General features: G+C 46.5%; 4 protein-coding genes across 4 annotated transcripts; 3 read left to right on the top strand and 1 right to left on the bottom strand.

Moving 5' to 3' along the window:
• Positions 1-1,254: 1,254 nt before the first annotated feature.
• Positions 1,255-2,758, top strand: N7506_000209 (E3 ubiquitin-protein ligase; the record flags this gene model as incomplete). The annotated part of the gene is made up of 3 exons (XM_056949505.1): positions 1,255-2,249; positions 2,306-2,651; positions 2,726-2,758. 3 exons carry the CDS (start codon positions 1,255-1,257, stop codon positions 2,756-2,758), a joined length of 1,374 nt encoding a protein of 457 aa, XP_056815420.1.
• A 1,006-nt stretch (positions 2,759-3,764) lies between these two features.
• Positions 3,765-5,826, top strand: N7506_000210 (uncharacterized protein; the record flags this gene model as incomplete). Its single annotated transcript, XM_056949506.1, has 4 exons — positions 3,765-3,963; positions 4,012-4,225; positions 4,283-5,548; positions 5,601-5,826. 4 exons carry the CDS (start codon positions 3,765-3,767, stop codon positions 5,824-5,826), a joined length of 1,905 nt encoding a protein of 634 aa, XP_056815421.1.
• Positions 5,827-6,742: 916 nt separating this feature from the next.
• N7506_000211 (uncharacterized protein) lies at positions 6,743-8,873 on the bottom strand (the record flags this gene model as incomplete). Its single annotated transcript, XM_056949507.1, has 6 exons — positions 6,743-7,165; positions 7,218-7,882; positions 7,933-8,271; positions 8,333-8,443; positions 8,511-8,653; positions 8,704-8,873. The coding sequence occupies 6 exons, from the start codon at positions 8,871-8,873 to the stop codon at positions 6,743-6,745; spliced, it is 1,851 nt and encodes a 616-aa protein (XP_056815422.1).
• A 962-nt stretch (positions 8,874-9,835) lies between these two features.
• On the top strand, positions 9,836-10,363 carry N7506_000212 (uncharacterized protein; the record flags this gene model as incomplete). The annotated part of the gene is made up of 1 exon (XM_056949508.1): positions 9,836-10,363. One exon carries the CDS (start codon positions 9,836-9,838, stop codon positions 10,361-10,363), a length of 528 nt encoding a protein of 175 aa, XP_056815423.1.
• Positions 10,364-14,136: the final 3,773 nt, after the last annotated feature.

Here is a 14,136-nt window from a genome sequence, read left to right on the forward strand (position 1 = left end):
CAAAGAAGTGAAACCCTATTCACATCATTCTCCGGTCGCGAAATCATACCAGCATAAGAGTACCTTGGGGCCATGACCACCCATGAACTACAAGATTTTCCACATCTCTCCCAACAGCATAGCTCGTTGGAACAGCCAATTTCGGAAATAGTTTATCCCTCAGATACACATACTGTGTTTCCCCGCTCGTACCCGAAACGCGGTCTTTCTGGTTTCTCACTAGCTTATAACTAGCCCTAGCCTATCATTGGATGTTATCTTATCACTTATCCAACTCAAGACAGCAACCGTTTTGGGTACGAGCTGAGAAACAATGTGAGTGTACTTGAGGGGTAAACCGTTTTCGAATTCTGCTGTATGTAGCTGATTATTGCAAATATTCGATCAAAAAAGTTGGAAACCAATAACAATTACTCGAAACAAGGTTCATTAAAATACTGAAGTGATCCATCAGATTGTCGGGGTAAATGAACACATTTCTTCAAATATTGTATCTTTAGCATTATGTCTAGCGGGGAAAACTCCTGTCGTTTCCAGCTATGGAAACCCAATGAAAAAGACTCTGCTCTTGGAAGCTAGGAATGAATGCAAAGGCCTGGTCGAAGAATCTGGAGGACTGTGGGTGCTTGCGTATCTTGAAGTCAGAGTCAGGAATCAGTTGGCCGTCAAAGTCTGTGATTCAGCCTTTTCAGTGGCGAACGAGGCTCTCGAGAGATTTATTGCTGGCTTCGAAAGGGCGATCGGGGGAGTGAATTTGGCTTAAGTCTTGATAATAAGTTGAATAAGGACACCCATCTACAAAGCTGACCGCCAAAAGAAGACATGCTGATGATCTATTGTGTTGGTTCGTGAGTAGAAGGGGTGGACATTTCAGCCATATTGATTTTTAGGTCCTTCTGAGCTTTCCAATAATAAAAAAATACCGTTGCTTGCGCCGACTCATCGTAGATACTTGAACAGACACAAAGACCTGCGACGAGACGTCTTGATACGTACTACTAACATTAAGATTGAGCTTCGGGAGAGGGATTGGATGAAACTTATAGTCTGTCCGATACATACCAAGCGGAGCCTGTTCAGTCGCCAAGACGAGCATCCAACCAGTGGGGGAAGTAAATATGTCGTACCTGTACCAAAGACTCAACCTGCGGTGAGCATTTAGGTTTTCTCATATAATCCATCTCAACGTTGCTTCTCAATGACCTCCATCGCTTCATCCTAAAAATATCTGCCCAATCCATTCCAATTGTCTCGATGGCTTGTATTTTAGAACTGGATCAGCCTACAGCTGAGCTGATTATCCAGATACAACTGCAAGACGCCTCCTCTTTCTCGAACACCCTCAAAGGCAAATCTCGGGATCCTACAGACAAAGAGCTGGCTTTCTATTTACAGAAAGAGCAACTGGAAGCAGTCTCACATGCTCTCAAGGATAGGCGAATGGTCATGAGTTTTGCAGCCGCGATTCAAGCGGATGGGCGCATCTTGGCTGAAACCCAAGTGGAAGAAGAGAGCGCATCTAAAGATCGAATCGTTGCGGGTCAATGGATGGAAGGTGAACATCTTGTCTCGCCCAATGATTTCGAGCCAAAAGCAGCGGGTTTAGATGATGAGACTCTGGAAAAACTCGAGATTCTGTATGTGTCCGGCTTGAAAGGATACTACAAAAGGGAGGAAGGAGGCATGACTGGTACTGAAGCTGGCCTTCCCGAATCATCTGCTTGGGCAGCTCGACGATCTCATCAATCACATTTACGAATGGTTCAATGTGTTGCCTGTGGAGATAATACAGAGTTCTTCAACGTGGCGCGGGCCCCCTGTCAACATGAGTATTGTCGCTCTTGTTTGGAAGCTCTTTTCAGAGCCTCAATAACAGACGAATCGCTATTCCCCCCAAGGTGCTGCAGCCAGCCCATCCATTTGAGCACGGCTCGCATATTTCTCAAGTCTGATCTCGCCCAGCTGTACGAGAAAAAAAAGATTGAGCTTGAAACGCCAAACAGAACGTACTGCTACTCTACTATATGTTCTGTCTTTATTGAGCAATCCCATATCGATGGTGAAGTAGCCACATGTCCGGAGTGCCAGCACACGACTTGTATAACTTGCAAAGGGCGAGCACATACGGGCGACTGTCCGAATGACTCTGCTATGCGGCAGCTGTTACTAGCGGCACAAGAAAATGAATGGCAACGCTGTTATTCCTGCTGGCGACTAGTGGAACTAGATCACGGTTGCAATCATATGACGTCTGTGCCCCTATCTTACCCTCACTACCCTGCTTTCTGACAGTGAATGATAATAGCTGCCACTGTGGTGCCCAATTCTGTTACAATTGTGGGGAGCAATGGAAAAATTGTGAATGTGAACAATGGAACGAACATCGCCTCCTTGCACGTGCATACCAAATTGTGGATAGAGAAGAAGGTCATCCACGAGCTGCCCCTCCCCTGCCAAATATCCATGAATATCGATTGGGAGAACAGATTTCGCCAGATATTGACGAAGCTCATATTCAAGGGACACAGGAAGAGCCACCCTCGGTTGCTTTGGCACCGACTTCTGCGCAGAGTATTCGTGATACTTTAATTGCAAGAACAGTTCAGGAGCTTCGAGACAACCACGAGTGCCAGCATGATCGATGGAAATTTGTACGAGGGCCCCATCGGTGTGAAGAATGTTTTCATCATCTGCGAGAATACATATTTGAATGTCATCAATGCAGGCTGCGAGCTTGCAATCGCTGCAGAAGAAATAGACTTTAGTTATTGTGAATGCAAGAACTTTCTTACTCAATTATTTATTTACACTGCCAAAGCATAGAATTGGACGTGCTCTCCATCGTGACAGGGCTTCCATGGTCACAATCTATCATGTTGGAAAGCAGCGTCACTCAATGTCAGCAATGGTACTGTAGTAGAGATCTTTAGCGTTCACGGCTTCCCAGGCGCGAATCTTGTCAAAGAATATGAATGCAGAGAGGCTGACAAAGTACCGTGGTCTTCAAATAGTTGAGTCCGCCTGCGGATGCCGTAGCATTTTGATCACTGGCTCAATAGAAACAGATGGCCTGGACTCGACTCGCATTACTTCCTATGTTGTCGATTCCAGGCCCAGTTTACTTCATATGTCTCAAAGGATAAAGAACCTAAAGCTATGTTTCAATGGCTCTCAAGCCTCATCTCCATCCTCTGTTTATGGACCAGCAACTACCTGATTCTGTCCTTGCAAATCTGCTTGCGACGTTGGCCAATGAGTTAAGATTAGCCGGGGTAAGAGGGTTGTGCCATTTGGAGTTGGTAGGCCTAGTTGTCTGCCCTTCCCAGCATCGCTTCTATCCCTGCCCCCAAAACAGTGTAGAGCAAAAGAACTTTTGTATTCCCTTTATACGCAATCTGTAGAGTAGATGTTGTTTTCCTTTCTTTTGTCCCTTTACATGTAATTTTAAGTAGACGTCTGTCTCTTGCCTTTTTATTACCAATTCATGCATATGATACGTCGAATTTGCAGTCCCGGCGCCAAACTTCCTCCAGGGATAACCAATCAAGTTCCACGACGTGGATATGCGCTGTTCTATGCAAGAGTGTCCAGTCGGCTAGACGCACGGTTTGCTGGGGATGACACTTTTCCTTTCGCCAACATGGCCATATTTCTATACATAATGAACGACTGATGTCAAAACTCGCCTTTGCCTAATTTCATAACCTTTGCATCTGGAACCTTTTAACAATCATCTTCTTTATCTTATTTTTCGTACACTCGAAATGAGCGAGGATTCTGCGAAATTCATTCGAAAGCTAGTCGCATGTCCAGAATTAACTAATTCGGACATAGACGTTGCGCTCACCGCTGCTGGAGTAGAAGAACTTTTGCCGGATGGAAACAGAATATTAGCCCAAGTGGGCTTGGCGGCGACCGGGTTCTTGATTGATTCCAGTGTTGCCTTCGCTGCGTTATCTCGAGGTATCCATTGGTAATCCGTTCGAGTCTTTCCAAACTGACACTCTCAAGATTTTACATCGAAGCTCAAATCCCGTGTCAACGGTATCCAACACCGTGCAGAAATTACAAAGCGTACTGGCATTGACAAGCACTTGAAATTTGATTCTCGGCCTGGCGCTCGCTCGTCCGGCGTTCTTGCGATAGCGACAAGTGCCCTTATCGGAGCCATATACCTCAGGAAAAAATGCTTCATGTCCGTGGCCAAGGGACTTTACTCTCTAGGGTAGGTTGCCTCTAGTAACCCCAGGAACGTGCTAAATAGATCTCTAATTGTGCACAGCGTCCTAGATGAGCAGCTTGATCAGTTCAACTTGATGGAAATATTCAAAGACGAGCAGAGTAATCAGCTACTTTTGCCTTCCTTGGTGGATAGTGACCCCGCCCAGACTAGCGAAATCGATGCTTGGAGTCGAGAGATTCCCCCTTTGCCAGATTTTCCGACCACCCCGGATCTAGGGGATTTGTCTAACTTTGAATGCCTTTACAATGATAATGGATTGTTGAAAGATACCATTCCGGGTGGGCTTTCTTTTGCCGGCTCGAGTTCGCAGTCTCCTTTAACCGAAGACTCAGGTGAACGGGCGTTAGAGAGGCAAGTCCCTGGGATTCATCATCCTTTTGCGCATCAGGGAATGCACCATGAAAAACTCCATGAGATAGAGATCCCACCTGAGCAAGTTGAACAGCATGCTCTTCCTCGCAGGGTAAACGATCACCTCTCGGTTAGTGTTGACTTGCACCAGCCACATGGCTTCTCAGCCCAGCCTGCGAACCAACAATCCTCATATCAGCGTTTTCCACGCAAGCGAGAAAAATCTAGGGGTATGGAAGCACGAAAGAGAAAGTCTAGATGTGTTGATATTGGATTCAGATCATCACTGTGTCGAGAAGCTGAGATGGCCCGGGCTCTGGGTTTGCCGCTACCCGGAGACACTTACTTCAGACCCCAAATTGAGGACAAGCTACTCAATCTGGGTTCAGAGACGTTCTCCAGTCTAAGTACCTTCTTAGCTCTGGTGGGTGGCTCTCAATCACTTGTTGCTCTTCGGGCGGCCCTGAAATACACGAGAGAGCTGGTGGACCAAGGACCTAGCGTTCAAAGGCGAAGATGGGTATCACGTGAGCTGACCATTTACGAACGCTTCGAAATCATCGGCGAAATTCAAGACAACGCGGCATTTCTCCAGATCTTGCGATGTAACCATATCCTGCATTTCTACCGATGCACCTGCAGTCCAATGGGGCGAACCTCAAGATTCGCTATTGAGTTAACGTCCAACAATGAGGTTATTGGCCAGCCGAGAGCAAGAGGCAACCCGAGGAAGATTGAAGCGGCTACAGCAGTCAATAAAATGATGAGGGATTTTTTCCCAGACCTGGAGCATAACTCAGCTATTTACAAGAGCAGGCGCCGAAAAATGTTGGGATTTCGAAAATTTGGACAACGCCTACACATTCTAGCGGACTGCTTTGGGGATGCTGTTCTAAGCCTACTTCATTTCGATCGGTCCGGTGACGTGGCGAGCCCCATGATTATCGAAAAAATGTGAGTCGATATCACTATGGAATCGTGACAAAATGTAAACTGATCATGCAAGTATTCTTGGTCCGGCGGATGAGGCATTTGAAAGTTTTGTGGAGGTCCTCGAAGAATCGCAAGGAAGTCTTCTTCGGGAGATTAGCAAGGCAGCAGAGCAAGTTTTTAATCATATTCTTTACGAGGATACGAGGAGGAATAATCTTTTTGCTTTAGAAACACTGGCACCGGAAGAGATCCTGAAGTTGCCAAAAGGCTCGCAGGAGCTCAGAAATCTCTTCCAATAGTAATATTTCTTTTGAAAGGGCAAATGAAATTCGTATTGCTGCTTTCGGGACACGGTGAGGAGGAAGGGGCTCGTACACGATGGCAAATTTGTTGATCTATTTTGTTATGCGTATTGAATTGAATCGGCGCTCTGTTTACAATACCGTAAAAGGAAATGGTACATCGAGACGCCGCCAATAGCCAGTCTTTAAGGAGGCTACTGATCAAGTGTTGAACAGCAAAAATTCTTTCCTTATTTCTGGCAGCGGAGACTACCCCTCATGTGAGATAAAACTGGCTACCACTTCTCTCCACAGTACAATTCACAGTGTGTATGATGAATTTCCCCGTTAATTGAGAGTATGTGAGAAACTTGGATATATCAAGTGGGTGGGACAATCAAAGCTGGTGGCGCATTGATATGGTATGCGACCGAGCGAATGCTCACCATTGTAATCGTAGTACTGGGTGGGTTATCTAGGGAAAAGGCGGTCTTCGAACTCAAAGTCATCAGGAATTCTAATATGTGAGTTTCACAAGATTACCTCATGCAAGCTGAGTCGTTCAGCATCGATACCGACCACCCAATATGCGTTTCCAAAGATAGGAAAGTTTGCCCCGAAATTCGATCATCGACGGCCACCTGTGGATATACCCACCCCACCACCCATCAAGGCATGCCATGTGGATCAGAGCGTATAGTTGAGATCTGATCATAAATCCTATCACACAGAATTCTGAACAAAGCACAAATAGTACGTTTCAAAAGGGCATGAACATGCAACCAGACCCCTTCGGCCTTCATATCAAATTCCACATTAACCTGCAGATACGAATGTAGAACCTCTGGGGGCTTGTATAGTTCCACGTTGGTCGCGGCTGTATGTTCGTAATAACTACTGAAAGCATAACCTCCAAGTGAAAAAAGTAGCTCGTCTAGCGAATGCAAACAATGCTCCGTCCACCATCCCATGTAATCCTTTTCCTAATCATTACTTTGAATGTTTCATGCTGCGTATTCATGATGTTGCCATCCTCTCCAACGAGATGCGCCGATGAAGCGAACACAATCGCCTCGCCAGTTCGGAGCCTGGCAACTCGAGAGAGACCTTTTCTAGCACTGTCGGCCTGATGTGGAGCTAGTTCACCACCCATCGGAACATGCTTTTCGATTGTCTTGTACCATTCAGGGCTCGTAAATCGGTGGATTATAGTCAACGAGCAGAGGTCAATCAGCTGGGGTGAGATCGTCGGCTCTTGCGTGGAAATGATTATACGCACTCCCAAGTGTCGTTGCTGGCGGATAATAGTTAGGAAAGTCTCGATAAGCGCCTTCGCAGCGAATGTATCGGTCATATACTACCCGCTGATGTTAATGAATAATCAGGATACCTCAATAAGAAGAATTCACCTTGTGTGCCTCATCAGCTACGATCATCTTTCCTCGGGAAGGGTGAGCGTAGAGGAACAAGTCGATGGCGATACGAAATAGAATACAAGCAGTGCCTTGGTCGACGAAAGGGCACGACAAGTCCAAGATAGTGACACCGCCGTCAATAAAGTAGTCACTTGTGCCCGTGCCAGAATGGTCGAGATAAGAGTCAAGCAGATCTAATCTTTGATATAGAAAAGGTGTCTGAGAACGGCCAAGCTTGAGTTTGTTCAGACGGCTCCTGAAGTCAGAATAATCAAAGTAGCCGCCGCTTTCCATCGCCATTTCCCGAAGGATCCGAGCAACCTGTGCCATGTAGAGGGGGATACCGCCAGATTGAGAAACAGACATAAGCGACAACATCATGCTTATGTTGAGGTGCTTAGGGTGAATCTTGAACGGCTGAATCTCGATATTGGGAATCTGGGAGTACATGCCCCTGAGATTAGAAAGATTTGTTGGAGAGACAAGGACACGCAGTGGGACCGGCTGTTCATGAGCATATTGCGGTAGAGCACTGGCTAGGAAGGCGGCTTCGCTGGGCTGTGAGCTCGTTGTTGATGTATACTCGTCAAACTGCAGCACAAGAGTCGATATAGACTGGTTCAGGGTTCCCAATTCCGGCAGACTCATAGAGCAATTCTCTAAGGTAATATCAATGACTGGTGGTCTATGGGTAAGATAGGAAACATACCGATCATGCAAGCCGTGGTGTGCGACTTGCCACTCCCTTGAACGCCGCAGACAAAGGCAGAAAATGGAATATTCGCATTCAACATTACTCTGCAATCTGATAATTCATTCCCACTGACAATATTTCCGAGCAGCATACATTGAGAAGGCAAAGAATATCCGAGCCCTTCTAGCAAGGGAGATACTAGGATGGCATGTTCATTGAGCACATCATTCATTGCCTCTTCTCTTTGGTCTTCAATAAAGCTCAAAAATTGCCACTGTATCTCTAGGGAGGGGAAGGACTGAGAGGTCCCCGTTTCCCTCCTATGGAGATTGCCGGCAAGGTGATCTTTGAATTCTGCCAGATATTTAGAATACCGCAAATTCGGACAAAAAGGGAATGGAAAAGGAAGCTCTACCTTGTAGACGGCTATTGTATATGCGGCCGATATCACTGTCAATGACCAAGCTTGCTGCCTCAAAGTTATCGAGGGCTGCGTCGAGACGGCCATGAGAGTGTTGACCTCTATCTACGTAGAGCGCGTTAACCAAAGCCAGTTATGCTGTGCCGCCCCTCTAATATTTTCCGAGGCATACCGGATGATACAGGATGCTGGGCCTGACCTTGAGACCGCTGTGAAAGAGTGGGAATGGGCAACGGTATGCTTTGGACTTGAGCTGATCCTTCGATTTCGATTCGATTGTCGCTTCTCGACATTAACTCGAGTTGACTCGCGTAGCTTAGGCTGTCTTTAGGAACTGGACATATAAGTTACAGTGATATACTTACCTGTCCACAAATGCTCTGATAAAATCTGCTTGATTCGGGTTCTTGTTCAAGTATTTTGTCTTGATGGCTTCCCGATCGATTGGCTGGTTTTGTAGATAACGACTATAGATAGCGTCACCAATCGCCTTCCTGAGGAGAACCTCAGTCCACTTTTTAGATTTTCGCGCCATTTTTGATAGTTGCTCCGGGGGATGAAAAGAACCGCGATCGAATGATGATAGGAGAAGAATTAGCAGAGTATATGAGAGACGTGGGTACGGCAATGGAAAAAGTGGTTGCAGGGTGTGGGTGGTAATTGGCGCTTTAGTACCATGTACCATACGTCGCACGGAGTCACAAATACAGCAATCAAACCTGCGCATTGCTTGGACGCTAGCGCCAAATGAACCAGGTATGTATGTATGCATCATTACTGTCAATAGACTTTTCAAGGTGATTGCAGATAAACCTGGCTGTCAAATTTGGTCAACATAACTATCTCTTACTGGGACTTAGATCGTGACCGCTCGTTTGGTGTGGTGGGGGCGGTGGCTTAAAACTTACGCCATACCAATGAAATGCATGTGAAGATACATGCGCCAACATGCATAAAAGCCCGACGCAGCGCGACAAGCGGCGCTCGATTCGGAACATGCAGTAAGGCTTACTCAAGAGGGTGGGTGTTGCGAACTATCAGGCAACCTAGATTCAGATTGGCTTTCCCTTTTTAGGTATTATAGACATGGCAGTGTTTTAATTCCATACATGGGGGTTACATTACAGGAGTGTAAGTGTGTGTTTTCATTTACCCTGACCCCTTGCAATGATGATCTGCCACAAGCTGGATACTGGGTCACGTTTCCATGCACCTGCAAGCTGCTACAGACAAGGAATAACATGCATGGATACCTTATGAACTGGTTACGGCCAACAGAGACTTGAGGCCGAGCACCGCATTAGCCCAACATCACTATTCCTAGCCATTTTGTCGGGCTGCGCTCACCTGGATTGCCTTCCTGTCTACCTCTCCATTTTCTATAAGATGCTCTCTTTTACTGTACTCCTCATTTCTCTCTTACTTCCCATACAACCCATTACATCTGACACGATAATCCACCATATCATCATTATCAACACACTTTGAATCTTCACCATGGTTATTTTCATGCATCTCCCCTCGAACGAAGAAATCGAGGTTTTCGAGAATTCTGTTCTCGGAAAAGCCTATCGTTTTACCGACCGAGCTTTGATTCGCGAGGCTCTTCAAGGCCCTAGTATCTTCAACCACCACGGTCAAAAGACGCTCGCATTGGTTGGCGATGCGACACTCCGCCAGTTTCTCGTTGATCAAGGCCGAGAGAGGAACAAAACTCCGGATGAGCCCCCCTCCCTTAGCAATGAATATTCTGCACGTATGCTAAGCATGATATCATTGGCAGGGGAGATTCAGAACGTCATCACCAAGGTGGCCTCCAATGACAATCTGTATGACCGAGGCATTGCCATTGGACTTGACCCTTTCATCGTGAAAAACCCGGGCCAGTGGGGCAAAACGGCCGGAAAGAAGACCATGCCTACCACCATGGAAGCCATAATTGGCGCAGTTTTCTATGATTCCACCAAGAACGGCGATGATCTCGAAAGGGTTCTCACTGCTCTCGGCCTCGCCTGGCCCGAATGATCATCCCCCTGCCTTCAATCGTCCTTCCTTGTCATGGAGACATCAGGAAGCCTCGATTGGGGGGAAGGGGGATCCCTTGCGAGGCTGAACTTTTTTCATTCAGCAGTGAAGTGGCCTGTGAAGTGACCTCTATGTCACAGCACTATTGAATGAGCCTTGTACTTTTTGCAATGGACCCCTCTTGCCCTCTCATGGCGGCTTCCTCATGTCTCCATGGCTGGGAAGAATAATTTGAAGACCACATTTCAGGTAATTTGGAGACAGGAGGAATGGAACTGGCGTTTCATGTATCAATATTGAAAATGAAAGTAAAGTAGCGGCACTGAAAACATCTCCTTAGGTAGTGATTTCTTTATCTCCTATAATAGTGCAAAGTATCCAGTGCTCCAGCTGTGATTTATGGATTTCATCCAATGGATCCTCGGAGGGATGTCTAGATTCAACATTCAGCCGTGCTGCAACACAGGATAGTCTCACTGGAACCCGACGACAATTCCGAGGTAGACATGGTTACACCCTCTTACCCTGGTCTTACTGTAACGTCCAGGGATATGCATACATAATTGGTAAATGCAGCCGGAAGAGGGCATAATTATACCATCATCGCCTAATGATATTGTTCTCCGAGCTTGGGCATTTTGTTGCCTAGAGGTTTCGATTTTCCATGTTTCCCAAACAGCTCATCGATCATACTTTTGTATTTCTCGGCTTGCGAGGTGTTGCAAACTTCCCTTCAGTCGACTGATCAGTACAGCGAAAGCTCTGAGGTTATCTGAAGCTTACTTGCCATTCTCGAGCGTGAATAAATTGATCCAATGAAGAACTTTTTCTTGTGATTGTTTTGAGGCATTTTGCTCGTCATGGTCCATGATAAATGATGACCTTTTTGAATTGGGGATTTATGTAGAGGCTAGTCGAATAATCGTCTAGTTGATATAAGGCAACAAGATTTTGTAGGCTTTCAGGGAAAAATGATCGGTGATCGTCGAGTCGTTGAGCCATTTTCAATACGTCATATAGTAGGGCTCTTTAGGGTCTTCTGATCCACTAAAATCCCGTAACACCAAGTTCGGGATCACCGCGGCCCGGAGAACTTTGCTTAAAATGTAACCTTCGCGTCCCGCCAAGACGATGATTCATTGAGAGATGTCAAAAGCAAGGCATACTGTATAAACATGGTGACTTAAATGGTACTCTCTTAGCTTGGTCTTTTTTCAGAAATTAAAAATAATTAGTCTTTTCGTGCGTATTCACATCTACTAGCCGGACTGGGTTTTGCTCGTCGTCATCCCGGATTTTCTCGTGGTCATTGAAACCATTAATTCTTGCTAACCTTTCAGCACCGCGTTTTTTGACGGCTTCGTCGCCCGTATAAAAATTTCCGATGTCTTTCAATTCTCTCTTAACTGGCCTGAACACAGCAGGTCTCTGCCGAAACGCGGTTCGTCGTAGAGGTCCATGATCCAGTCCCAGTTCCAGACCGGAGACCGGATGATAGAATCGAAGAGGATATCAACTAAAACGGATCTCAACTTAGTTGAGCTAACCCTCTGGGCAGAAGCTTCGCGAACTAGTGAGACAAACACATCCTGTTCAAGTTTCTCCATGAGGGTGCGGCAGGTCAGATCGATGGCCATTGACATCAATCCTTCAATGTCGGGGGAATCAGCCACTGCAAACATGCGTGCATGAAAAATAGGTATGCCATTCGTTGGTTGCAAGATGTCGACGGATGTTACAGGAGTGTGTGTGTGTGTGTGTGTTTTATTTACCCTGACCCCTCGCAATGAAAAGCGATATGCAGGCTACCTCAACTATATATATCCCTGTGCGTACATGTAGAGTGATCCACTTCCTGAAACCGACCTTAGAGCCTCGTCAAGGCCTCTCGTGGCCTAATTGCTGTTCCCATTATTAGGCTGCCCCCGTAGCGCGCGGCTGCGAAACCGCTGTGACGCCTCAGCAAAGTCCAGCACGGCCTGGATCGTTTTGGCTCGCGAGACGGTTTCTGGTTTACCTTTTTCACCTTGTTTTGAGCCTCCCAGCAGACTCGACACGTTGTTGAACGCGTCTTCCACTTCTCTCCGTAACTTCCTCCGCAATTCCACCAGCCTTAGACAGTCTACAAGCACGTGGGTGACTGTTTCTTGCGAGCCACAATCGCAACGGTCGTCGTCGCCATAGCCAATCTTCTTGCGGTAGGTGGACAGCCAATCGTGGCCCGTGCGCAGCTGCGTCAGCAGATACGCCCGGCCCCTGGGCAGGCTTCCGTACAGCTTCCTGGTGTGCGTCGCTGGGATGTTACAGGATGGATCGAAATCAGATTCACCATTGACTCGCAAAGATTCTTATTTCGAACCCTCCTTTGAAACATGCTAGGCTCACTTTGGATTAGCGCCTTTCAAATCATCGAAATGTACTGTAAGGAATATCACATGGTAGCTTACTGCGTAATTTAATTGAACTAGCCATACAGTCGGGTGCTCTCGTAAGCACTTACCGCAGCGTGAACCGTGATCTTAGCTATGATGCGAGACCTGCCAGATTACTGACCACGTAGTGGACGGCGTTCGACCAGTCCTGGTTCTTGAGCCAGACTTTTGCTGCATTGGATTTAATCTTGACAACGTTCATCGAAAGATGGCCCACCACTGCTATTCGTCCTTGACCAGATATTCTGACAGCAGGTCGGGACTGGTCCGTCAGCAGGAACAAAAATTCAATCCGCAATCAGATACTAATTACAAGATATGAAAATGTAATTTGACAGCTACCGACCCTCTAAGTGAGCCGAGACGGAACGGCGAGGCCGGGGTATGCAAACGACGCGAAGTACAAAAAGCCTCGATCGGAATATCTGATAGCATTGGGTATTGGATAATCTGCGCCAAGACATTCAGCGTGACATGTACGGCGCTCCTCGTCGGCTACATCAAATATTGATGGCAAGATGTATCAAAAAACAAATATTCCATCTCACCCAATGTTGAAGGATTCCTTAATCGTCACGATCACAATTGTCACAATTCTCATTCCGGTCTCCTCACGCTCGAGTTAAACACGGGGAACCAAGACATGCCCGGGAGACGTCTCACAAAGAGGATTTGTGCAAACACGAGATTTGGCATGCATTTGCAAAGCATCTAGCGAAGCGCGAAGAATACTCTGCTAGAGATTTATTTGAGGGCTGGTACATTTCTTCAAGGAAAATGGCACCAACTTTGGAGTAGACACGGTTGACATAACCGAACGTCGAAAGATGACAGCTGCCGCTCTATTTTGGAGTAAATTGTGGTAGGGTCCGCTAAATAATTGGATTCGATCGTTCATGCGTAGATTGTCGGCCGGTACGGATCCGCCGTATTTGAGCCTGGAGGGCCTCCGAGCTTCTTTGGTTGGCAAGCGCACTTCGAAAGCCATGCTCACTTCGAGCTAACTCATGCTCAATCTGATGACCACGCTCACTTTGAGCAAACACACGCTCAATTTGATCACGGTCATGCTCACTTAGACGAGGGACGGGCTCGATGATTATGATACCTTGGTCGGTTTTTTCCTTGAATAACAAATCACAAGCATTAGATTTTGCTTGACGAAGTATTCCAACGTATTCCGAAGAGTCCATATCAGGAAAACCAGTGATATGGAGGCATTTTTGCTCGGAATAATACAATGAAGACATTGCCGGATTGCGATCGTACAATATTTCCGATAGTCGATCAACTGTTGACTGGACAGATTCTATCGGAACCGGTCTCTTCATTTTAGATGTA

This window comes from Penicillium brevicompactum, assembly GCF_028827555.1.
Source record: "Penicillium brevicompactum strain IBT 35665 chromosome Unknown utg000001l_segment0_segment0, whole genome shotgun sequence".
NCBI classification, from domain to species: Eukaryota; Fungi; Ascomycota; class Eurotiomycetes; order Eurotiales; family Aspergillaceae; genus Penicillium; species Penicillium brevicompactum.